Below are 25,046 nucleotides of genomic sequence, written 5' to 3'. Positions count from 1 at the left end.
AGGTTTAATCTGGTCCATGACATTGCCGTAAACTGAAAGTCAGCCAACCAATAATGTGACTCGTGTCCATGGACCCATCATCAGAAACCTAACAGGTGATTTATGATTTACTGAAAGCTTCTTTATTATCTGTATAACCTCTTCGAAGATTCTGGGTCTGACTCTACCCAAAGACTGTCGAAGAGAAAGGATCAACTGTCAGTGGGTTTTAACTTGAAAATGTCAAGCAAAGACTGCTCAACTTTGTCAGTCATGAGGGGAGAGAACCGCCTGAAAACTGATGAAAAGGAGAGGTGACACATTCACACAGCACTAATACAATCTATCAGATTTAATGCACTTAATGGATTATGTGCCACTTAGTGCATGACTCTGCTGAAGGTTGATAGTTTAACCCTCAAAGAAGCAACGAGCACAGATGGTCAGGAGAACATCAGGTAAACATAGTGCACCAATCCAGCATAGCATTATGACGGCATGTCGAGAACATTAAACCACCTCTTCTTATAATGCCCTTCAGCATGACGATGTCTGATTACTGCATGTGTGTCTTGATAATCCAATACAAAGTTGACCTAATTCTGTTATATTAGATCCTAGAAGACTTCATTTTGTTAGTTAAATCTTTATTCACTAACACTGAACATCTCACATTACAACAACAAAACATCTGTGACTAATGCCAATACCTTCGTTATCACAACTAGACTTTAATAAATGGGTCATAAGATTTAACTTATGTTTTCCATTAACCTGTTTAAATCAGGAGCCATTTAAATAAATAAATAATGTTAATAATAATGTTGTGGCTGATTCATGTATCGCTGAGGCTCAAGAAAAACAGCTGTGCTTCATGCACTTGATGGATTTTGTGCCATTTAGCACATTAACATTAAAGTGGAAATTATTTCATGTACTAGTATAAAACACTGATTATATTTACCACATACAACCATCTCCACACAGTACAAAATGATACTGTTAGAAACTGAAAACCCTGTGATGATTAGCCAAACTCTGAATATCTGAAACGCCACCTTTCTCGTTCACCACTACAGACACTGCACTCACCTCCCGGTGTGACGGTGCCCACGTCTTGCACGGTGAGCACTGACAGACGTTCCTCCGTGTCGACCCGGACCACACCGTAGCTCAGACCCTGCATAGACAGGACACCTCGACCCGGAGGCTGGCTGCTGTCCTCCACAGGCCTGCGGGGAACACGCACACCCCAGTGAACCACATGAACTCATGTTGCAACACCAGACAGGAGCTCACAAAGTGGGATTAATGGGTTGTTCCTAAGTGTGTTGTTTAAGTTCATTAAGATCTTTTGTGTAACTCAATGTTTGTGCATGTAGCTACAAGTACAAATGGTGATATGTTTAATATTTCTAGCCACAGATCAGAAAACTCAAAATCTGGAGGACGTGCTTTTATATGCTGACCGTCTGACAGGAATCCATTCTGAGCTTAGATTCAGATTGATGGTCGTGTTCAGCTTAGATTTCAAACGGCCACTATCCAATTTTGCAGCCGTTTCCATTTTTCAAATAGAGTTTGGCCTTGGCTGAAACTGAAGACCTGACAAATTGAATGTGCAATTGTTCATGAACTGCACTGAGATACTAGTGAAGCACGAGTTCACTTTTAGCTTTATAGTAGATTATTTTTGTCTTATTAGTTACGTTAGATCCAGACAAGGTCCTTCTGTTACTTCCTCTGAACAAATAAACTGGATTTAGCTTCACTCCTTTGTGTATATATAATCACGTGTTTACAGTGTGTACTCTGTCTTGATATGTTTGCATAGGTGTGTGTATGGAGCTGTTTGCATATCTGTGCTTCTGTCTTTGTGTGCACAGACCTTTGCATAATCTGCATATGTAAAGCTGAGTTGCGAGCATGAGCCTGTGTGTGTTTGTGTGCACTACCTCCTAATGGCCACTGTGAGGGCCTCAGGGGAGCTGGCACACGGACAGATCACCTCAGCTCTCAGTCCTTTAGTCTGAAAGACGTTGAGGAAGGCGTCGCAGGAAGAGATGGACCCTGACAGACACAAGCAGTGACAAATGGTCAGGGCTGTTTGCATTGAGAAGTCTGTGCATCGACTATTCAAGTTGCAATAACACCCTGTTTCTTCTTCCATCACTTGCCAAACTTTATACAGTAAGTTAGTCCATCTTACAGATATTATTCTTTGGTCTGTGATGGTTCTCAGTCATCCAGGTCATGGTCATCCCAAAAGTGCTGTTCAGTGGCAGGTCTAATTGCCACTGAACAGCACTTTTAAGGTCTTATTAAAAGTTTAAGACCCGACCTCATATTGGGTCAGCAGTACTTTCTCCTTCACAACTTATTCGAGCTGTGTATGTGGTGGTATGATGTCGTCTCTCCTTAAGAAACTGGTTAGCAGTAATGCAAAACATATGTGTAATTTAATGGGCAAAAACATGCAGAGCCATCAGTATGCAGCAGAAAATGATATCCTGTCCCTACTGTTATATTTCAAGCAGTTATTGTGCCAAATGTGCGAAGCGGGACACATCCTGCTCTATTCCTGTAAGTGACCCAGTTTCCCAACTTCCCAGGAGAGTTTATTCCTTTCCCTGACATTCTCTATCTCAGATGCACCTCTCTAAACTCCCCAGTTAGTGAAAGAGCTTGGCTGTGGAGGCGCGGTGTGACCTTACAGGGGTTTGATCCGTCGGCCACCAGCAGCATCCGCAGCGAGCTCAGGTTGATGTCCTTCTGGTCTTTGTGGGCCACCAGAGCCCAGTGCATGTCTCTAGACTTCACACAGGCCACCTTAGCTGCAAGGGGGGGAAGATCAGACAAACACACACAAACATGCACGCACACACACAGAGACACGCACACACAAAGTTAGTATCTGATCTGTTTGACAGACAAGGGAATATAGTGAAGCAACTGAGCTGAGTGGCGGGTGGAGTGTGTCTGACCTTTGTACTGGCAGACTTTCTGGATCCACGACAGAGGGTTGACCTTCATCAGAGAGTAAGGGACGCTGATCACGTGCATCATGTTCATCACGCTCTGCCAACACACACACAAAATGACATCACAATGCTTCGTGCAATTATTTTGCATGTTTGACATTGGTGGCAACTTGTTTTCGTCTAACTGAATTATAGTATTAGAAGTATTAAAGTATTAGTTAGAGTCTTGATCTTTAACATCTGACCTCTAGCAGGCCAGTCTTACCGTCAGGATGCCGTGCCACAGTCCCACATCCTTCTTAAAGTCTAGAACATTCACTATGGTCTCAGCTGCAAACACAGATGGAGATAAAAAAAAGGTAAAGTTATCAAACTGTGACCTGGAGACTGTGTGTGTGTGTGTGTGTGCGTGTGCATGTGTGTACCCTCAGTGTAGCTGGACGATTGGGTGAGAGCCTGGCAGTGTGTGAGCAGAGCAATCCTCGTCACCGTGACTCCCAACACGCTGCCGTCCTTACAGGTTTTATACTGAGAGGAAAACAAGAGGGAATCAGTGGAATCAGAGCAGAGGGAAACTGTTAAGATCAGTCTTCTGGTACCTGAACAATCCTAATAAAATAGGTCAATAGAACAAAATGTGCTTCTCTCTAATGGATTTGATTATCTATTTTCAATAGCCAAACATCAATAAATCAGTTATCTACAAATTTAAACATCTACAATTTAAAAACCAGAGAAACTCAGTTACAGTGATGTAAACAGCTAAACTTCACAAAGATCATCTGGAAACAGATGATGTTGAATTTCGCTGGATGTTTCTTTTACTGTATTCTTTTATTGAGCCAATATGAAATTTGTTGACATATTTTCTGATGATAAAACCACTTCTCATTTTATGTCTGTTTTCATGAAGTTGATTTCAGGCTTTACATTCATATCTATATCTACATATCTAGATGAAAACAAATACTAAATCGACAGGAAAAGATCACTCATGTGTTAATTCAACATAGATTTGAGTGAAATGGCAAAACAAATCCAGGAAAACTCCAGCACATAAGCTCCTTGTTCATATACAGTTTCACTCCGTCTGTGTGTGTATCTAACTCATTCCAAGAAAACCAAACAACAGCAAAAAATGGATAACTAAATAATAATAATAATAAAAAATAATGTAAATCTAAATAATGTTGAACTATTGTTTAAAAAAAGAAAACGATGTGGTAAACTGAAAACCAAAAGGAGACAAAATCAAGTAAAACCAGTCTTGTTTGATTTCTATGGTAAATATGACTAATGAGAAATATTTAACTATAAAGAGTCAATTCAAACACAGAAGAAACTAGATCATACATTTTCTTTTGATGCACTGCAGAGACAAATCACAGGCAGGAGCCCAGTATTTAAATTCCTGTGACTTACTGTGTGTGTGTTAGCTCACCTCTATGTAAGCAGTGTCATTGTTTGCATCCTTGATGTGAGGAAACCAGTCTCTGGGAGGTTTGGAAAGGTGCTTTGACTCTGTGACAAACCACAGCAGCTTGGGCCAACCTGCAGAGAGTGTGAGTGTGAGTGTGTGTGTGGGCGAGAGACATTGGAGAGGAGAGAGAGAGATGCTGTGTAAGGCCTCTCCTTCATACACTCAATGATACAAGGCACATAAACAGAGAAATTCGTAACTTAACCTACTTCATGCAAGTAACAGTTTTTATGACAGAAGTCTACACTGACTATGTTTACATGCAATAAAGAAACCTGGTTACTGACGAGTAAGGTGACAGTGCATGTTAACACACATTTTTCATTGTTTAGGATTCGGCTAAGTCTCAGTTTTCAAGTTACTAACAAGAACATCTCAAATCCTACTTTGTGCAAAGGAAAAGGGGGATGTGACTTTTGAAACTACAGTAACTGGTGTCCTTAATTCTTCAAAACTTCCAGATTGTTAACTGATGAAGAGGCACCGCGGCCGTGAACAGCCTTCCCCTGTCCCAACTTTTTGAGACACAGTGCATTAAATTCAAAGAGAAACATTTTTCACGTCACATCATTTTAAATGTTGTCTTTGTACTATTTACAATCAAAGCTCATTGCATTATTTTTCTATTCCCATTTTGCACATCGTTCCCACCTTTCTGGATGAATTTAAACCTAAAGCTCACTTTGTCTTTCTCTCCTGCTCTCGATAATGTGCACGCCGCCCCTCCCCCACAGTGGAACCCTCCTTTACAACCCAGCTCTGACTGATGGTTTCCACCCTCACCTTTGAACTGTGGGATCTCTCCTGTTGCGCTCTTGGGCAGACCCTTATGGCAGGCGTCACTGGTCAGAGCCACGGTTACGCCGCAGCTTCCCAACAGGAATCCAATCTGCTGGCTGCCGGCGTCCTGTTGGTCCAATATGGGGAGGGGGAGAGCACACAGCATTTATCAGAAAACACAACAGTGAAAGAAATGCAAATTCTTGCATGATGAAGTTCTCACGCTCAAAGTGCAGAGAGGGGTGAACAAAGTTAAGCAGCAGGAGGAGCACAAGAGAAATATTTAAATGGTCATTTATTAATATATCCACCGATTTAGAAGTAAACAGAGTTTAACAAAGCTTTGTTTCTCACATTTTCTGCTGTTTGTGTGAATAAACAGTAATTGTATCTTTTCACCGATATTCCCCCCACAGCTGTGCTTGTGCTGAAACAAACACCGTGCATGTGGAGTCAGGACGGTTTAAGGCGCTAAAAAATAAAAAAAACAAAGAATGGTGAGAAAATCTGCAGCAGTTAACCAAAGGGAAGGCAGAATTCCGAGGGCTCAAATGCAACGAGGCCACATTATAGAATCTCCAGCTCACATGAACGTGTTACTGCTACTGTTATGTATTCAGTTAGCTAATTAACTGTGTTAATAGATGTTTGGATGTGTTTTTCTTATTTGGCAAATTTTACATTTGATCTCCTCTTTAGATTTGTTGGCATTGTTTTTAGTAGCTCAATTGACCGATCTCTATTTTCTTGTGGAAAAGCTACCTAATACCATGTTTTATTATTTAGTACGGCTGATTGTTTCTTGTAGATGGTTTATATATGATGGGACATGCTTTGTACTTTATTTTAGGAGTTAAATCGACACTTCTGACACTTTCTCTGAGTCTTTCCCGGTTTAGAAAAGCATGTTGATTCTTACTTTTAGCATTGGGCACGTAGCAATAAGTGGACACAGTGAAAGCCACAGGAACAGCTTTGGTAATTTCCCTCTGTGTATAATCCCAGATCATCTCAGCTTCACACAGGGACAAGACCTGAAGAGGCTCAGAGAACCTGAGAACTGAAGTTCATCCACAGCAGGTAGAAGATATAAATATCTGTAGAGGTTTGGATCCAGTTTGGACATATTGCATTCTGCAATCTTGGATGTAAAACTTGAATAAAAACACAATAAGCAGATTGTAGCCATCATGGAGAAGTGCTGAATACATCCTCTTACATTGAAAGCAATTTAGCAGATTTGTAGTCAAAAAGTGTCAGAAACAAAGCTATTTTTTAATTCAGATTTTTCATGATTTGCCCCTAAAGCACATGTTTGCTGTACTGCTGCTCCTGCTGCATTTCTTCTCCAACTCAAGCACAACTTTTATGGAAAATGCTGCAGCATACATGTAGGTTGTGGGGTTTGGGGGGTTCTGGAGGGGCAGGTTAATGTGCAGCTGAAAGCTGCAGCAGTGATACCTCTAAACGTACTTTATGTATTTGCGATGCTACATTTTTTTAGTGTATTTGCACACGTTTTCTTAAGATGTGGTGTGTTGAGCCAAACGATGACAGTACACATGTTTCTGTTGTGGCAGGGCAGCATACAGGCTTATTTCTGTCAAATGTGCTGAGCTTCTGATGTGTCTGCGGTAGCAGTAAGATGCCCACATGAGAAGGACTAGAATGAACCGCAGCAGAGTTTGAAGCTTGTGGGTGAAAATGGGAGGTGGCTGAAACAGACACGATCAACACTACATACACCTGACGTCATGTAGAGCAACAGAAAACTAACAGGAGTGAGAGCTGCAGCAATGGTCAAAGATTAGAGTTTAATTTGTTATACAGCACAGTCGAAAGCCAGGGTGGGACTTTTTTTACCGGGACAATCATGTCGGGGAAATTCATTCAGTACCTTGCGACTTAAGGGCACCTCTATGGGAACAGGGACCACCTCAGCAAGCAGACAACCATAGAAGGCCACCATGAAGGCCACCGGGTCGTTGTTAGGAAACACCAACGCCACCTGTGGAGAGGGAGGGGACACTTTAGCACAGCTCATGGCCACCAAAGAATGAGGGAAAACAGCTAGTGAGCAAACAGAACAAGCTGCTACAGTGTCATGGTAGAATTCTGAAAGTCACTTTATCTCAGAAAGTTTGTAAATAACAGACATTTGCAGTTAGTAGCTTGTGATTGATTTTAGGGAAGTTACATCAATTAATAACAACTGGTCAATTTAATATAAAAGTATGATTTGGTTTACATTTGGTACACGTGTACATAAAGGATTGGCCAGTAAGTGTAAAAAGATAATACATAACTATATATATAGGTCAGACTATGCAGAAACTAGTTGTGCACTGTGGCTGTAAAAGCAGAGAGAAAATCTGTAAAAGATGAATATGATGCGTACATGCACGGTCCATGCTCCAGATTTTTATGCTTTGTACAGATATGGGAGTTGCATCAGTCTTCACACCAGACTCTCAGCAGACACATACATTTGATTTGTTTCCCAAAATAGCAAACTTTTCCATTAACAACCTGCTCTGGCTGAATTAAAAGAAAAAGCTCAGATATATTAACACTTATTATATATTTGTGTAGAGGAAAATAAAATAGAGGAAATTACAACTGAGCAGGAGAAGTATTTGTAGCAATGGAAAACTTGCTGCGAGGAAGACAAAGTGCATTTGATTACAGTCAAACGTAAGAGTCGGGTTCTATGAGGAAAGGTCAAACAACCTAGAGCCCAAACTCTGCATCGGTGGTGGAGCAGGAGTGTGACTCACCCGATCACCAGGTCGCACCATGGGCTCCTGCTTGCTGCCCAGTTTGTGGAGGATGTTGTAGGCGAGCTTGATGCTGCGAGACCACAGCTTCCCTGCAAGACAGCAGGACACAAGATGCAGGGGCGTGAGAGAGGATTCAGAACGTGTGCGTTTGGACTTCTATTCTGAGGACAGACTGTCAATAAAGCGATGACATTTAGGAGTCGAGAGGCTGCTTCAAACCCTATAGAGCTGGATTAGAATCTGGGCCAAACACTGGATTGGAACAGCCCTACTTTAAATGTAATGTGTATTTACACTGCAGTACTGGAAGAGGCCTGCACAGAGTAAACTCCAATTTTTAGTGGATTTAACTGCTGTACAAATAACTGGTTTGAATGAGTGAGTGAACATCTGCTTACCATATGTGAGCACATACAGGGGCTTCCCTGCAGTGTCCAGGCTGGTGAGGCAGGGGGCTTTAGGGGAGATGGTTCCCCAGCGTTGTAGTGCAGCCTCCAGAGAGGGAGGCCAGTTGGTCACCACCCCCAGCGCCTCGCCGCGCACCGGCATCATCTCCGCCCCCTCTGGCCGCGGCTGATTGGGGTCTGGCTGCTGGACTGGGGACGAGGAGATGATAATGTCATCAGTGTACAGCTCACAAAGCTTTACTGCTCACAGTTTGTCTGCTACGGCTCATGAAAACACCACATGGAAACGTTTAGCTGAAGTAACAAAGAGGGACCGCTGTAAGGAAGCTGGAATCCCACTCAGATACACAGATTATTAATTAGCCGGGTAAAGAGCCACAGCTCTCTTCAAGAGAAAAACGTGCTGATCAAACTAGTGTCCATGCACTTTAACCTAACACTCTGAAGCCCTGAAAACACAGAGAAAATCCACAGCAATAAATACCAGGTCAAATGTGGGACTCAAACATGAACCTTAATAACCTGTAAAATGTCACATTTGCTTGTTGAACCAGTGTGTTAACACAGACTTACTGAGGGAAGGTGGCCTGTGCCCCTCTTTAATATCTTATGTACATAGACACAAGTCAAACACTGAGGGGCATCAGAGGGGAGGGATTTGACAGGATTCAACCTTGAGCCATAGTCATAAAATATGAATTCAGAGCAAACTGGAGGTTTTAACCACTACATGAACCTTAAGCTCAATACTATCTTGCATAGCCACCACAGCCGATTACAACCCTCTGTAGAATTTCACCAGGACAATGCTGGGTTTTGTAGAAATTTGAATTACAGATGATGAAAAGACTACAGGCTGGAGACAAAGCTAGAAAATGCAGCCAGATGGTGAGAACAGAGAAAACAGCAGCCAGACGTAATGATCTGCAAAGATCTCTGGCCTCAAGACTCCCACAGTAGAAATGTCAAGAAAACACTTTAAATGCTAAACCTGGTGAAGAAGGCTGAATTCTACAAAAACAATGTCTAAAATCATCTGTCCCTCCTCTTTCAGACAAAACTTATTCTTGGCTCTGACACAAGATTGTGAGATTTATGTAAATGTTATCATTACCTGCATAGAGAGTGAGATAATGTCCAATGTCCAAAGCCCTATACCAAGAATGCACTGCAGAAAAATCAATGTGATCCTGGATCACGGATAGGATTTTACTTTCCGGTTTTTTATTAATAAAAGAGATACATTTTGTGTTTCGGGGCGAAGTGGGTGCTGATTACTTTCTCGAGCAAAACCTGCAGGCCAGCTGTGTCAGGCAGTTAACATAAACTAGGCTGCTCCTGTACATCCTCCACTCTCTGCCTCACCGGCCCAACACACACTTTGGATTGAGACGTCTATTTAAATTGTCAGAAATGTCCCGCTCTGCCTCTGCTCTACAAGCACCGCCGCCGTTTCTCTGCATTGCAAGAATTTCCACAAGCTACGCTGCAGCTTCCTTTATTCGCCCGGCATGTACCGGCCGGCTCCAGCTTCAGACCTTTGGGGAAGATATCTGCTATCGTCTGTCTCCAGTCTTTCTCTTTGAGGAAGTGCATGCTGCAGGGACTGATATTGCCAATAAGCCAGGATGAAAAACTCACTGTAGCTATGTTACTTTGCTTGATTCACATCTAAAGAAACTTCTGGAAAGGAATGTAGTTCAGTGTTGGTATTTTTCTGCTTCTTCACCATCTTTCCTTTTTAGCATCCAGTGAATAACTAAATACACCATTATGGCTGCGGTGAAACACCTCAGCACTTGTTCATGTCTCCAGGTGTATCATCTTGACAATCTTGTCTTACGCCATGATAGAATGAGGTGAGCTGTAACTAATCGAGTCCTCAGCTGCCCAACACAGTTGTAAAGTAACTTATGTAAAGCAGACACACAGAAACGTGAGTCATGCAGATACAGACACAGTTTCTAACCCTCTAAAAGTTCGTCAAAGTCATCGACGAAGAACTCTCGAAGCGGAGGTCTGCGGGGCTGCTTCAGCGTGTTCACAAGCTGCTGGATTTTGGCCGACACCCGACTGCTGACGGGGACACCTGCAACAAAAACCACACACAAACACAAGAGTGTCGTGTTGTAGCTTCATCAGCCTTCCACAAGTGTGATGACAATTAATCGGAAGCCAGAGACTAGAATCTGGCTTGTGATCAGGAGTATTCTGGTTCAAATCACAGAAATGAATAAGGTCTGGTTGTGTGAAGTGAATGAGAGAGGATCTTCATTTTCTCAATCAACATTTCTTGAGCATTTAATTGTCAGCTGCTTATGTGAAACCACAGATTGTAGCTGTTCTGGGCAGCTCTCAGTTATCCAACAGCGACTGTACGACTGTGAAGCCTGCTGAAAAACAATGAAGATGCTCTGTCAGCTTTCTTTAAAAAAAGTAAAGGGTAAAAACACAAGCCCAATCTGTTCATCCAGAGGGACAGCAACAGACTGAGTGTAATTGGTCAGTTCTCTAAGGCTGTGGTCCAATTTGAGCTCCACGCCTGATTAAAGAGCTTCTATTTTTATCAAACTGTCTTCAGCATCTTTATTGCGATGCTGCAGTCGGGAGCGCGGTGAAGGTGGGACCGTGCTTCCCGCTCTTACCGTCGCCCGTCTCCATGCGCTCTGCATTGCCGTACTTCTGCGTGTTCCTGGCAATGGTTCCCATGTTGGCCATGTGGTGACGCTCGGTGTGGGAGTGGGACGAGTCTGACGAGTAGCCCGTCACATCCGGGGGGGCCGAGTGATTCTCTGAGGGGAGAGGAAGAAGAAGACAGATGGAGAGTGAAAATAGGGAGAGGTAGACGGCCAGTTGTGACTCATTGTTCATATTCATCACTGCTCTGTGTTTCAAGTGCATGTTTTATTGCCTCCGTAGTCAATTAGACATGTCCTCATGCTCACTTGCCCTGTTCAAATAATGTGGGTCACTTCACTGACACGTCTGATATGACTGAACATCTACTCAGCATAATAATTGTTGCATAATTGTCAATTAAAGCACATTTTATAATACTAAGTGTAAAATCCAAAAAAAAAAACGGAATTATATTACATTTAACTCCAGAAATAAAAAAATAAATAAAAAAAAACCAAAGGAAGTGATTCCATATTAAAGACATCAATACGTTTCGAAGGCCTAAAATACATAACAAACAGATTGAAGAATGTGCACACGGGGAAAGGTTGCACAAATGCAGGCTCAAACAACTAATCTCATCAGATCTCGGCTCTGTGTCTTACATCTGGGATCAAAACATTTCTCTGATAAGTCCAATTAGGCCCAGAATTAAAACTCGTGCTGTCAAATGATGAAGTATCTGTTTTTGTCATTTCATTGAACAGCTGTGTTTTTGCACAGCTTTATTAAGACACTTCCTCAGCCTTCAGCTGCTCTGTGACAGTTTGAGCGTTCTGATAAGTACAGTAGCAAAAATGACTTGGCTTCCTGCATTAATTGTTCATAAAACGTGTCGTGATATTTACCCCAGTCACACAAATGAATACATTCACAATGCAAGTGGCTAAAGTAATTAAACCCCTGCATTTGATAACTGGTGAGCCTCCTTCAGTTGCTATAACTACGAACAGGCTCATCAGTAGCTGTGGATCAGACCTGCTCAACGTTCAGAACGAATTCTGGAGCTTTTTTCTCCTTACACAACGATTTAATCTTAGACCAATTCCTAAGATGTCTGGTGTGAACAGCTCTCTGAGCTCTGATCTGACTCAGAAAATAGAAAAAATTTTCATTTTAAAGTACATTTGCTTTGATGTTTAGGGTCACTGTCCGGCTGCATCACCAACTTCTACTGAGCTGGAGCTGGTGGACAGCAACCCTGACCCCCAGGAGTTTATTTTAGCTTCTATGATGGCCAACTCTCCAGGCCCCCGAGGCAGCAAATCCTCAAGTCATGATGCTTTCTACACCGAACTGTGCAGCTGGAATGATGTTTCCATGCTGGAATGCTGTTCTGCTGTGTAACACCACACGGGATGCAGCATGTTGCCTCCCAAAAAACGCTGCAAAAGCCTGTTTAACGTCCGGTCCAAACTACTTAGAGCTTCTCTAGAGTCTAGATAAGTGCAGGGCTGCAGCGCACTAGGAAATGGCAAAAATAGTAAAACAAAGATTTTGGTTTTCATCAGCATAATATTCATTATGCACATTCAGCTATTACAAATGTTCCTTCATCCTCACAGAGAACAAACATGGTCAAGGACTATATAAATAGAGAGTTAGAGTAAAATACTGAAATATTCTCTAAAACTGTGAACATTCTCCCTTTGCCTTTGTAACCTTCTCCAACCATGTTCGAGTTCCCTCTGAGCAGCATTTGTATCTATGCAGGTCTAATTTTAGCATATTATTCCAAGGGAACCAGATTCCTAACACTGTTGCTACACGTACCGTCTGACTCCAGTGGTGGTGGCCACAGCATGTCAGATCCAAACTCGCAGGACCGTCGCAGAGATCCTCCGTTCTCTGCTACATTAAGAGCCCCCTTCCTCTTCAGGGACAGGTGGCCGATACCTGAAGGTGCACACATATAGGTGTGTTAATACAGCACACAGAACTTGCAAAGCTAAAGGTAACAAGCCTCCAACAGGACATTTCAGTGTTGCAGCAGCCATTTCACAGAACACAGAGACACAAAAAACTATGGGCTGGACGGCAAACATGTAGGGGGGCTGCAGCTCAGTTGGTAGAGCAGTCGCCCAAATACGCCCATACTAACAGGGAAAATGGGCTTGATGTAAATAAAACTGAAAAGTCAATGTCACAGCACATTAAGTAGAAATGATGAATGAATTATGAATGAAAATTGACTGCAGCATACAAATGGCACGAGAGTAGAGGCTACGATAGGAAGGGGAGAAGCTGTGCAGTGTAAAATAAATACAAATAAAAAGATAATGGTACAGAAAGGTAGACAGAATACATAATGTGAGTAATGTGTGGCCTTCACGTTATTAGATCAAAAAGGTTTTTACATGCATTCATGAGCAGATTATAAGAAATGGCCCCCACCCACGATATTTAATCCGTGTTGGTTCTCCTTTTAAGAGTTTGGGTTTTAGCCTTTCTGTGTCTATTTTGTGTCTCTTGCTGGTCCATTTTTTCTCTTTTTAATTTTTCCTGGTCAATATTTGCCCTTTTTTTGGCAACCTTTCAACTTCTGATCAATTTTTTTAAACCATTCACAGTTTTTTGGTGTCGTTCAGAGTCTCTTATTAGTCATTTTATGCCTTTTAACAGACCTTTGTGATCTTCTAGCAAGAAATATCATCACCCACTTTTCTCAGTTTCTGGCCAAGGGGCCACCTGATCCCTGAGGCCTTTTCAGTCCATCTATTCATGTATTATCTTTGTTAAATCTTACTTGTTTTACATCAAATGTATAAGTGAGTTTTAAACTAAGGAGAAATCTGCAATTTTCTACATGTTGTGGCCTGAATGTGGATTTTAGATCAAACAATCAAATAGTCACTTTAGCAGTTTTGGGACAAATGATCTTCCTCAACAGAGAGTTTGCCCATTTGTCATGAAGCTGCAGAATTGTTTAAGTTTTTTTCTTTTTTTACTTTGAAAAAACCAGCATCAATCTCTGCTTTAACAAACATACATCCATGTTGGCTTAGAGCAGAGCTGCTGGTGAAGAGCTTCATCATCATAACGAAGTAAAATATATCAGCTTATATTGGGTATAATTCACACACACCAACCTCGGTTGTGTAGTCTGCTAGTAGCTAGTGTGTCAGCAGCTGAAAAACAAAGTTTTACCCAGGGGGTCCTAAGTAAATGTACATGGCTCTTCTGTACCTACTGTTGATTAACATTTTAATTCATTGTTTCCTATTAGGGCCCAAAGATAGTGCAACACACAGGTGATCTAATTATGTGGAGAAAGCAGTTGCACATTTAACAGGCTGCACTCACACATGCAGAACGGCCCAGGAAGAATCAGTAAAGTCTTACCATGGTGGGACTGTGACAGGTGGCTCTGCTGATGGTGTGACTGGCCCAGGTGCGTGTGCGCCAGGTGCGTGTGTGCCAGGTGTGAGATGTGGGCATGTGCCAGCGAGTCAGCAAGCCGCCCGGCGTTGCCACTGCCTCCGCTTTGCGTGGACGAAGACGAGGAGGAGGTGGAGCCCAGGTGGAGGGGGCCGAGCTGGGAGGGTCGTCCCATCCAGTGCTCCATGCCCGACATGTCGTCACCTGGCCCCGCCTCCTCGTCTGAGCCCGACGACGAGTCTGAGCACAGGGGGGACAGGCCTAGTGAGAGTCAGTGACCAGTGTTATTCATGGAGAAAACATTCATTTGCATAATATTAACACGATATAAACTCATAAACAGTCAGAGTCAGTGCTATTAAAGATATGCTAAAACATCTTAAGTTCTTAATGCAATATTAAAGCAGCAGTTAAACATTTACACACTTATTTGTTTACTTGTTGAGAGCACGGTGAGAAGATTGACACCACTGTCGTGTCTGAAAAGCAAAGATGAAGCTAAATTTAGGGGGACGTGTAGCTGCAGCAGGCGCTGGCATGAGACTCTAATGCAATGCCTCATTTCAGGGGCTGCATCCTTTATAGAACGTGGTCTACATGGTCTTTGTAGGCATGTTACCTGTGTACACTGCAGAGGGCAAACCGAAGTAGGACGGTCTGATCTGTTTTTTAAAAACTTTAGGCTGCACTCACTTTGGGTGTGTTAGCATAGCCTCTACTTAGCTAGCTAGCCACCAACATCAACTAAATTAACAGGTGCACAGGATCATGGGATATGTTGGGCTGTGAAGGATCCAACTGGTGGCTCTGTCGTTGAGAACTGGGAACCAGGGGAAAATGGCCGCATTTGAAGGGGCCTCAGAAATGAGGCAGCCTTGCTGCAACACGGTAACACAGTTAAACCCTAAATGCAGACTTGGAAGGTTTTGGGCCCTCAAATGAGACACACATTTTTCATATTATGATATAATTTGGTAAGTTGTTTTCACTGGTTTGCAGTCTTCATGCTGAGCTCTCTGGTTTCTCTAGGTAATAGTCAGATGCGAGAGTGACAGCAATGTTCTAATCTAACAACTGCTTTTGCAGGAAAGGGAAAAAGCACATTTCCCAAAATGTCACAGACATTATAAGCCTGCAATACAAGCTGCAGTTATAGTTAACAGATTCAGATAAACAATGTTAAACGTTATATTCAGCAGCATCACATGAACAAGTGTTTTGTGACCTTAACAGATGTTTTAAAATATGATCATAAGATGGCTGATGTTACAAAGTATTTCCTATCCCTTCGCATCAAGCCTGAGCTGCAGTACATAGTGCTCCAAACAAATCTTTTTGCCTTTAGTGGAAATATTTCCAAACTGTTGTATTATACTGACTGAATTATGTGATCTGCGTTCATTAATAAATACAAATATCACTGGTTATATATTTGATATAAAGGAAGCAAGGTGATGGAAAATTGAAGACAACATTTCCACTGAAACTGTGATGCTTCTTTAAATTCTGATGGCTTATTAGGACTTTGACTGTTTACTCTTCTTGGGCTAGAAAAGTATCATCACTACATATGGTGACACTTCAGAATTTGCTCTATTTCTGCATAGATTTGACCTAAACCATCATCAGATCTTCACGCAAGTACCAAAACAAGACATCGAGAACTCAACTGAAGGCATGAGATAAAAATCTACTTGTTCATTACATGACTAAGGAAAATGATCCTTGCACGTTTGTGTGTGGACCCCGTGCACCCTCACTGGCCCTGTTTAACATGAATGATGGGGGACAAACCACCTCTTCTTATGATGCACTCCAGTACGACCACCCTCCCCACTGTGACCACAATAATGAACAGAGCGTCAAACTGTCACCTTTCTGACAGTTTCAACTTAAAAACTAAGAATTGATAACATTGTCATGAAATGGCATTAGAGTGTAAAGGTGTTCCTAATAAAGTGACCAGTGAGTGTATGTGACCCTCAAGGGGAGGACTGGGCCTTTCGAGGATTGAAGTTGACTAGTGCTCTAGGATTATCAATTTATTTGAAGGAGAAGAGAAAATTCGGGTGTTTTATGTAAATGGGATGATAAGTGAGAGTCTGGGACATTCTCTCTTGTTTAAAGTGGGAAAATCCTATTTTGGGTGAAATTGATGCAGAAACCGAGGGAATTCCAGAGGGTTCACAAACTTTCAAGCACTACTGCAAACGGCAAATGGTTAAGTTTAGCCTGCAGTATTACGTTAGTTTTCGTGTGTAATGACTTGTCATTCAATCTAGTTTATACCTGGACGTCCTCCATATTGTTCCAAGTGCTCCAGTGACATATGATGGTCTACATGTGGACAGACATGTCTGATATTATAGACTGGGCCCCTTGGTTCCATTTACTGGAAATCTTGAGGAACCCGGAATGAACCCTGACTTTGATCCAGAACGAATCATCCAACATTGTTGGACCTCTCGAAAATAAAAACCTTTGCAGTCAACATCTTAGTCTGAATGCTCAGGATATTCACAGTTCAACTGTAACATACAGGTAGTGTGATGACTTGGTGTCCATATGGTTCTGGTCATGCAATGTCATGCAACAACAATAGTACATCCTGGTGGCTAAACTTTCCCATTTGTAATCCCTGGAGAGGTTCAAAGAGCCACTCAATCACAGAGATCCTTCAGCCAGCGCGGCTATGTTTCCATTTTTAAGCCTGGTAATAACAAACAGATCTGAACTGAGGTTTTTAATTTAATTGTCTCAATTCAGTGAAACAATGGTTCAAAGTGAAGCAGCGGAGGATGATTCACCACTTTTCATTGCTGAAATTTTATGACTGAGGCTGAGCAGACTACAGGCTCTTGAGCTTGCCGACCCAAAATGTCAATAATTAGTCAGCTTATGTAAAACAGCCACAAGAACCAATTTAGTTCAAACTGGCTTTGGAGGAACCACAGAGACAAATGAGCAGCATTCAAATAACAGGCAGATTCACTAAACCTTGCACCCTGATTGTTCTCAAACGGTTTTGTCACGATGTTATCAAAGCGTTCTTTAGCTCCCATTCAGGTACATGAGGCTTGTCTGCCAACGCATTTTCTCAAAGGTTAAAAAGTGAATTACCAGTGAATAAAGGTATTACATTTCCTTCCCTAAAGTTTAATTAGCCCCAAAATGATGCCATCAACTCTGATTATGTTCAAATTACCGAGCTCATGTTTGAGGTAAAGGTTAACATCGCTCGCCCAATTTAGGTGACTTCCTGTGGTCACCCAGTGCATAGAAACGTTGGAAATCTGTATATTTCCTACTTTTAATGAGGCACATTCACAGTGGCTGACTGGTTTTGACGTTCCAGCAGTCTGTGGTTTGTTTTCACTGTAAATCTGTCAGTGGCTTTGCACGCTGCGGAGAATGTGTGTGTTTGCACTTTTTGCTAAAATGAGTTTCCCCTGTCAGAACCCAAATGTCCCGAGACAGAATAACAGCATAATCCCGTTTGAGCACAGTGCAGCCTCTGTGGAGTCAGATTTCTACATTTCTACAACTTAGTTCAGCTAAAATGATCACTGTGTGTGTGTGTGTGTGTGTGTCTTACACTTTCAAAGCCTATTTCAAAGTCACAGAGAATTGATCAAACTGTTCAAACTGTGCAATATAATGGTGCTAATCGGAGGATTTCAATGAATTGTGCTGCTGAACAGATTCCATGAAACGTACACCAACTGTAAGTAGGCCACGCCATCTGGCCCCGAGTCTTAAAACCATCTCCTCTGAATATGAATCACTCAAAATAACGAACAAAACGAGTCCTTTATGAAGAAGAGTGGTATTTCCTTCCCCTTAGTTCCTGACTCAACAACATACTAAGGCTGAATTCTCCTCGGCTTTTAGTCTTCTCAATCATATGAAGGGAGGAAGTTTGCTGAAAGGTCTGACTTCAGGAGATGTTTTACTGGATGTCTGCAGTGTGTGTTTTGTTAGTGTCTCATCACCTGGAGGGGTGTACGCATCCATGGACGTCTGCACCACCAGCGAACGTCGTTTGGAGGGCATGGGGACGGCCACCTTCCTCTCCACGTGTCGTGCCAAAACAGCCTGCACCGCCTCGGTGTGGACATCTGAGATTTCAGAGACAGAGATTTTTTAACACTAAGGCGAGAAGACTGAACTAAATCTCAGTGGACGGAGCTAAATATCACTTAAGAAATATCAATGTAGTCGAGTGAGAATGAATAACAGTGCTAAAATATCAATCCAATTAACTGCAAGTGGCAACATTTGTCTGGTGTAAGTGAAAGTTCAGCTACAGCAGCTTAACAAGCTCCACCAGAGACGACTTGTGTGCACTAATTATTTGCTCCTTTTTATGCTTTTTGCTTTGTAATTCATATTTGTTTTGGATCATTAGCTTTAGTTACATCCACTTTATTTTGACTACAGCAGGGTATAGAACATTCTGAATCGCATTAAGGCCACTGCGCTGCTGCAGCTGTTTTTCCATCTGCATCTTCCCAATGGTTTTTTTCCCTTTCCGCTCTCCGTGGATGTTACTGTGCAGCCCAAAGCTTTGTGTCCTCACAGAGTGTCTGCAGCAGAGGGTGGACTCGCGACCTGAATTCTTAGGTTATGTCTGCTCACACAGACCTTTAGAAATCACGTTGGAATTAGGGCAGGGTTCAGTCACACAACGTGGGCGAAAAAGGCCTAATTCATGCTTCATTCATTATCATTAAAATAATGAGCCTATTGTGGCTATGACATTAGGTGCACAAGGGCCATGCTAGTGTTCCCACTTATCCAGCCTGATTCATTCTCTTGCCTGCCCATGTTTCAGATCAGTAAACTGGGTGCTTCAGGAGGCGAAGACATCCATGCATGCTGTTTGAACTTCCCAGTCTTCCCAGAAATTTCGACTGGTGACTCAGAAAGTCAGAAGAATATCAAAATCCAAGACAGCGAATCACTTCAGTCCTTATTGGGTGTGAATTGGCCTTAACCTAGTGTCAGGTATTAAAGTCACTGACGCTGTGCAAGCTGTGAAGAAAACATTCTGTCAAGTAAAACACAGAAGCAGATGCTTTTCCAGCTTCTCAGGAAGCAAAAAACTTCCTACAGAGCTCTGCTTTGAACCCTTTCAAAGTAAAAGCATGTTGACACTGCCATGTCTATATCCGAGGCTCTGATGACATTGATGAACAGTCTGCATGTCATTTTTTGTGTATATGAAGCTGTTAACCAAGTGGACTTACAGCAAAATATCAAAATACACAAACAGTCTAATCATCATCCATTAAGTTGGTTTATAGCAAATGAATTGTATTGCAAGTCTCTGCAATTTATTTACTTGAAAACTGTTGAGAATAATTTTCCAGTAAAGGGGTTCATCTAAATTAGACACTAAATTTACCAGAAATTCATGAGTTGCAGTTTAATTTTTTTTGTTCTCATTCATGTTTTGTGCCTTGACACAACTATGATTCTGACAGTCTGTGGTCGGTGTAAAGGGGGAGTTTCTGTACCTGATCTGTAGCGCTCGTCCCTCGTGCCGGAGGTTCTCCGTCGGTGGAAACGTGCAGCAGAGGGAGGGCCGAGGGGGGCCCGGTGAGACATGGGCCCTTCCATACCTACAGAGCCAAGCAGACAAGAATGCACGCACACACACATACGCACACATAAATATACGTGTACACACAGACACACACATATGCACAGACGCGTTTGACAAAAGCAGTAGATTCGGAGCAAAAAAAAAAAAAAACGAAAAAGAAAAAACACACATGGAGATGATTTGATACAGCAGAAAAATAGTATTTTTCTGACTCAAAAGAAAAAAAGTAAAAGAAAATAAAAGTGTTGCTTTCTGACAGAACATCCCTCAGTGTGCTATGACCCATTGCTCCTGAGGCTACAGCCCTGTGATAAATGATCCCGATCAACCCGGCTGCACGATGGATGTGTGTGCGTTCTCATTGCAGTGGGACCTGTGGGGACTGCTGCGAGTGGAGGCAGCGAGCGAACGATACAGAGGAGCAGGCCCAAGCTGAGCTCCAGGGAGTTTTCCCCTACAGTACATTGGCTAATGGCGGCGGCTGAAGACTCAATCAATAGTAGTGGAGTATAGTATCATCGCAACTGTATTTGTCATGATACCAGATCAATACTCGAGTAGAGCTATGGGAATATTTTCGCTGAGGGAGATGGTGCGTGAGTGGGGGGGTCAGAGGTCGCTAAATTACCTCCAGCATGTGGAACATATGCCCTGATCAGCTTGGACCTCTTCTTCTCATAACCCTTCTGAGTGATGTCCCCTGCAAACAGAGATACATAGAGTGAGAGAGCCAGTGACGGCTGTGTGGGCTGCTTCTGTCACAACATTGATTGAAAAATAAACAAACAAAAAACAGATGCTTTATGGTTTTTTGTTGTTTTTTTTCGAACTGAGGGGACGTGTCGGACAAGTGCCATCAGTTTGTCACGCAACCTCTTCTGTCTCTCCCAGTCTTTTCATGTTTCTGTCTGAACCGGTAATTAAAGAGACACGTAAAATGTAACTGACATGAATCAAAAAAATAAATTATGCGATGAATAGCGATGACAGAAAGTGAAATGAAAAACCAAAGCAATGTAGGATTTGCACAGGTGATTCGGATCCACAGTTGCACCTCAGCCGGCTGTTTGCCGTACACAAAGGCTTTTCGAGGTCTTGTGACCGAGAAGTACTCGGATCCACAACGGCTCTATCGATGTTAGGACAGGTTTAACTTCTCTGCTTCCGTTTTCCTTCCATCTTTGGTGTCACCTTGTAAGATTTTGAGGAGGAAGAGGATGGTGTCCTCTATGCAAAAAAACAATCAAAGAAACTAATAAAAAAGACAACCACAATCCTCGGACTTCGACTAAAGTAGTCCGTGTATCCCGTCTGCCTGAGGCTATAATAAGGTTAGTTTTTACACTTGTAAAATATGAAATTTCTTATTACGCTACTTGCAATGGATTAAACTGTAAGCTAGCTAGCAACAGTCAACAGCTAGCTAGTGCTAGCTGGCACCCGCTGGTGTCAGCACCAAACTTTGTTCCTTGTTTCAATAAATCGATTCCAATATGTACATAACTTGTGTGTTTAACGTTTCCATAACTGTTCCCACTTTAGTTTCATCAACATGTCTCAAAAAGTTTACTTTAGCCTTATGCTAACTAGCAAGCTAATCCTAGTAATAACACCACCACAAAGCCACAAAGCAAGTTACCGCTTCATTAATTAAAACCAAAACCAAAATCCGCCTGGTGATGTGTAGCCACATTTCTTCATTCCAAAATAATTGGTTGAGAACTTCTTACATAACTTATTGCAGCAGACTAAAGTTAGCCAGAGTCATCCTGCACACACAAGACTGTCCAGTCAAGCCCCTCCCTCTCTAACACCACCTGTCAATCACAGCACCCCAGGCCCCTCACAGCAGGGCTACAATCAGCTGCTCGTTCCATATTCGTCCCCATTTCATTGTGTTAAACCAGCTCACACCAGTTTACTAAAGGTCAGCGACGACTGGGAAGCGAATCCAACTCCGAGGTAAAAGACGGGTGGATCGGAGCGAGTTGGTGTGATAATGTGCTGCTTTAGAGTCCTGGCATCTCTCTGTTACAACATGTAAAACAGATGCAGGGCAGCGGAGATGCTCACCTTTTCCCCCCTCCTCAAATCCCAATCATATTATTTGTTGCTTCTAGTGATTTCTCCTAAGCCGTCTCTGTTGTGTTATCTGAGAGAAGAGAATCTTTTTTTTTTTTCCGTTACTCGATTTGCCAAACGATGAACTCAGCTATTTGCACATGGATTGTTTTTTGGACGCATGGCTGGAGGGCACAGATGCAGTTGTGCATCTATGCATGCAAACTTCTTATGGCTACAGACAGATATTGACCAACTCCGGTTTCTCTGAAATCAACATTTCAAAAGAAATATTTGCTCAAGAGACAGATGTTGACAGATGTCATCATTGGTTTATTAAGCAAAATATTCCTGAGGAGAATCTTCACTGGGCCAATTCATTTGTCATTTCTTTAAAGCTCAAATGTTCAACAACACACACACACACACACACACACACACACACTCACACACACACAATCTGGAAGCAGGTTTGGGGCCTGTGAAGTGATGTACAGTATGTATGAAACTGAAAACAGGAAATCTATGTTTTCATGAGCCAGACAGAGCCATACTCGCTCACAGGACTTCGTTCTTCTGTGCACTTTATGCTAAGTGAATATAAGTAAAGTGCTTTATTTGTCATTATATATTCTAGGTGTCCACCAAAATTATGTCAGATGAAGGGTTAGTGCTGAGCCACTCCATGTGTCGACACTATGGGCCAACCTGACCTGGTCCCGAACCCGGAGGAAACCTACGCAAACACATGGAGAACACACAGAAAGGCCCTGTCTAGTCTGGGGATTGAACCCGGGACCTTCTTGGAGTGAGGCAGAGTGCTAACCACTCCTCCAGCACACTGCGTGGGGGGGCAGCCAGTGGCAGAGGAATCAGTCATTCAGCACATTGTAAAGAGACAATGAGACAGACCTCTCAGTCTACCAACAACTACTTCTGAGACCACAAACTGAAGCTTTTGGAAAGACCATCACAGTCTGGAGACATGACGTCAATTAAAATCCAAGCAACACTAAACAATGTCATGTTCAATCCTGTATAATGTCGTCCGGAGCAGGTAACAAAGCCCAGAGGTTGTTGTCTATTCTTTTGTCTACAAATCTCCTGGGCTGCTCAAACCTGGATGATGTCGAACGGCAACTACAGGTAAAACAAGGTGCTCGCAGTTGCAGGTTTTTAAAAATGGCGTACATGAAACAATGGTGCAGAAAATACTAGAGTACTAGTCAAATTAGCAACACTCCACCCAAAAAGAAAGAATGACCCTCGAGCAGAAACATCTGTAACCCTCCTACTGGATTTTGACTTAGAGCCTGGTTCCTTTAGTGGAAACACAAGTAGTTCTTCAAAAGGAATGAAATCAAAACCAACAGTGCATTGAAATGTGGAAAAAGGCTAATTTCTAACATCTGTTCAGTGTTTTTCAATTCAAAAACTCGCAGAATATGTAACTGCCCCATGCAGCTGCTGCCAGATAACTGCAGCAGTTTGTACACAGACAGAATAAAAATAGCATAAAGGACGAAGAAAGAGACGAGCGCACATTTCACAATCTGACCATGGAGAACAGGCCGGAACATCTGGGTCCAATCTACTCATCTGCACTGTGGACTGTGTGTGTGTGTGTGTAAGTGAGAGTGTGTTGTATCAGAGTGAAGCCTTTTCTCAGATCAACCACAGCATAAGAACATTCCTGGTTTCTCTCTCTCCCTCTTTCACACACACACACACACACACACTCAGTCCACGGGGAGACGCCATCTTCCACTTGCAGTGCAGTAAAGCAGGGAGGGAGTTGCCTGTTGCCTAGCAACAGTTCTCCTGGAGACGGGCTGAGACAGCCATCTTGGATTTGAAGCGTCAGATGTGAGAAGTGGGCTAATGATACCTGGCAGGGTGAGTGCATTGTGTGTGTGTGAGAAACCCGCCTGTATTGGCAGCCTAATTACTTTTCTTCTTCTCCGCTGCCTGACTCTCGGCTGCTTTAATGGCACACGGCTGAGGGAGGATCGATAGCGGCCGACTGCAGATTGGATGTTTTTCCCGCCCTCTGAGATGGTGTAGCCGCTGAGAAAATCTCTGAAAACTCATTTCGCCAGATTCACCACCAGCCTGTGATGCTGTCTGTCACGAACGTGTCATTGCTCAGCTTTGTGAATTCCTGCGCAGCAGGAAAATCGTGTCCTTTCACCTGTTTTCCCCGAAAAATAACATTTCTCAACAAATTTGAATGCAATCACTTAACTGCATCAGTCTGTGTGATCATGTCCCAGTGATCACACAGATCCAAAGGCCTGTAACCAAGTTACTGTAACAGAAGGCAAAGAAAAGCTTAGACCTTGTTTCTGATAATTGACTAATGCGTTAATCAACCCATCAGTGCAGATACATTAGATTTTTGTCAGATTTGTTTCCGGAAAATCCGATTATCCGATCCGCTTAAAAATGGGCAGAACACAAACAAGAGGTGCTGGATCCTGCAGATGAGAAACACTGAACCTTTATAAACACACTCAGATAAGTAGGTTTCTGATCTTAAAGCAATAGGAACACAATCATTTCAACAGCAGCATGAACTACAGCCTCCACATCGATCAGACAGAACATCTCCCTGAAACTGTTTTCGCTTCATAAAGTAGGATTTAATAAAGGGGTTGGATTCCACTGCTTTCGTTTAGCCTGTTTCACCTAATAATGTGACAACTGAGCACGTTATCGACCTTGGTTTACTGGTTAGAGCCTGTGTTTCTGTGGGGCCCGCTGTGATTTGTGTGTAGCACCAAATACAGGAAGCTTTTAGGATCAAAAAGGTGACAGCACTGCTTCACCTCCATCTACATTGTGATAAACCGCTGTTTTGGTTTTTATTAAATGTAAAACGCCGATTCTGTCGAAATCAAGATGTTTTTCACA

General features: G+C 42.5%; 1 protein-coding gene across 6 annotated transcripts in view; it reads right to left on the bottom strand.

The window, feature by feature from the left end:
* The window catches only part of LOC137104722 (disco-interacting protein 2 homolog C-like), a 55,898-nt gene that overhangs the window by 19,991 nt on the left and 10,861 nt on the right, over positions 1 to 25,046 (bottom strand). For 2 of the 6 annotated variants that reach the window (XM_067486331.1, XM_067486333.1), the window contains exons 2-19: positions 20,701 to 20,772; positions 19,984 to 20,088; positions 18,457 to 18,582; positions 14,429 to 14,725; positions 12,860 to 12,982; positions 11,053 to 11,199; positions 10,377 to 10,496; positions 8,399 to 8,596; positions 7,998 to 8,089; positions 7,118 to 7,228; positions 5,224 to 5,347; positions 4,402 to 4,511; positions 3,386 to 3,488; positions 3,226 to 3,290; positions 2,964 to 3,057; positions 2,694 to 2,813; positions 1,935 to 2,049; positions 1,072 to 1,211 (exon numbers count right to left, since the gene is read on the bottom strand). In XM_067486331.1, coding sequence (XP_067342432.1) covers positions 1,072 to 1,211; positions 1,935 to 2,049; positions 2,694 to 2,813; positions 2,964 to 3,057; positions 3,226 to 3,290; positions 3,386 to 3,488; positions 4,402 to 4,511; positions 5,224 to 5,347; positions 7,118 to 7,228; positions 7,998 to 8,089; positions 8,399 to 8,596; positions 10,377 to 10,496; positions 11,053 to 11,199; positions 12,860 to 12,982; positions 14,429 to 14,725; positions 18,457 to 18,582; positions 19,984 to 20,088; positions 20,701 to 20,772 — 2,262 coding nt within the window. The remainder of the gene's footprint in view (positions 1 to 1,071; positions 1,212 to 1,934; positions 2,050 to 2,693; positions 2,814 to 2,963; positions 3,058 to 3,225; positions 3,291 to 3,385; positions 3,489 to 4,401; positions 4,512 to 5,223; positions 5,348 to 7,117; positions 7,229 to 7,997; positions 8,090 to 8,398; positions 8,597 to 10,376; positions 10,497 to 11,052; positions 11,200 to 12,859; positions 12,983 to 14,428; positions 14,726 to 18,456; positions 18,583 to 19,983; positions 20,089 to 20,700; positions 20,773 to 25,046) is intronic. The other 4 variants (XM_067486334.1, XM_067486337.1, XM_067486336.1 and 1 more) reach the window with 3 other exon arrangements.

Source organism: Channa argus, chromosome 19 (genome assembly GCF_033026475.1).
Source record: "Channa argus isolate prfri chromosome 19, Channa argus male v1.0, whole genome shotgun sequence".
Taxonomy (NCBI): Eukaryota; Metazoa; Chordata; class Actinopteri; order Anabantiformes; family Channidae; genus Channa; species Channa argus.
This window is presented reverse-complemented; position numbering and strand designations above follow the sequence as displayed.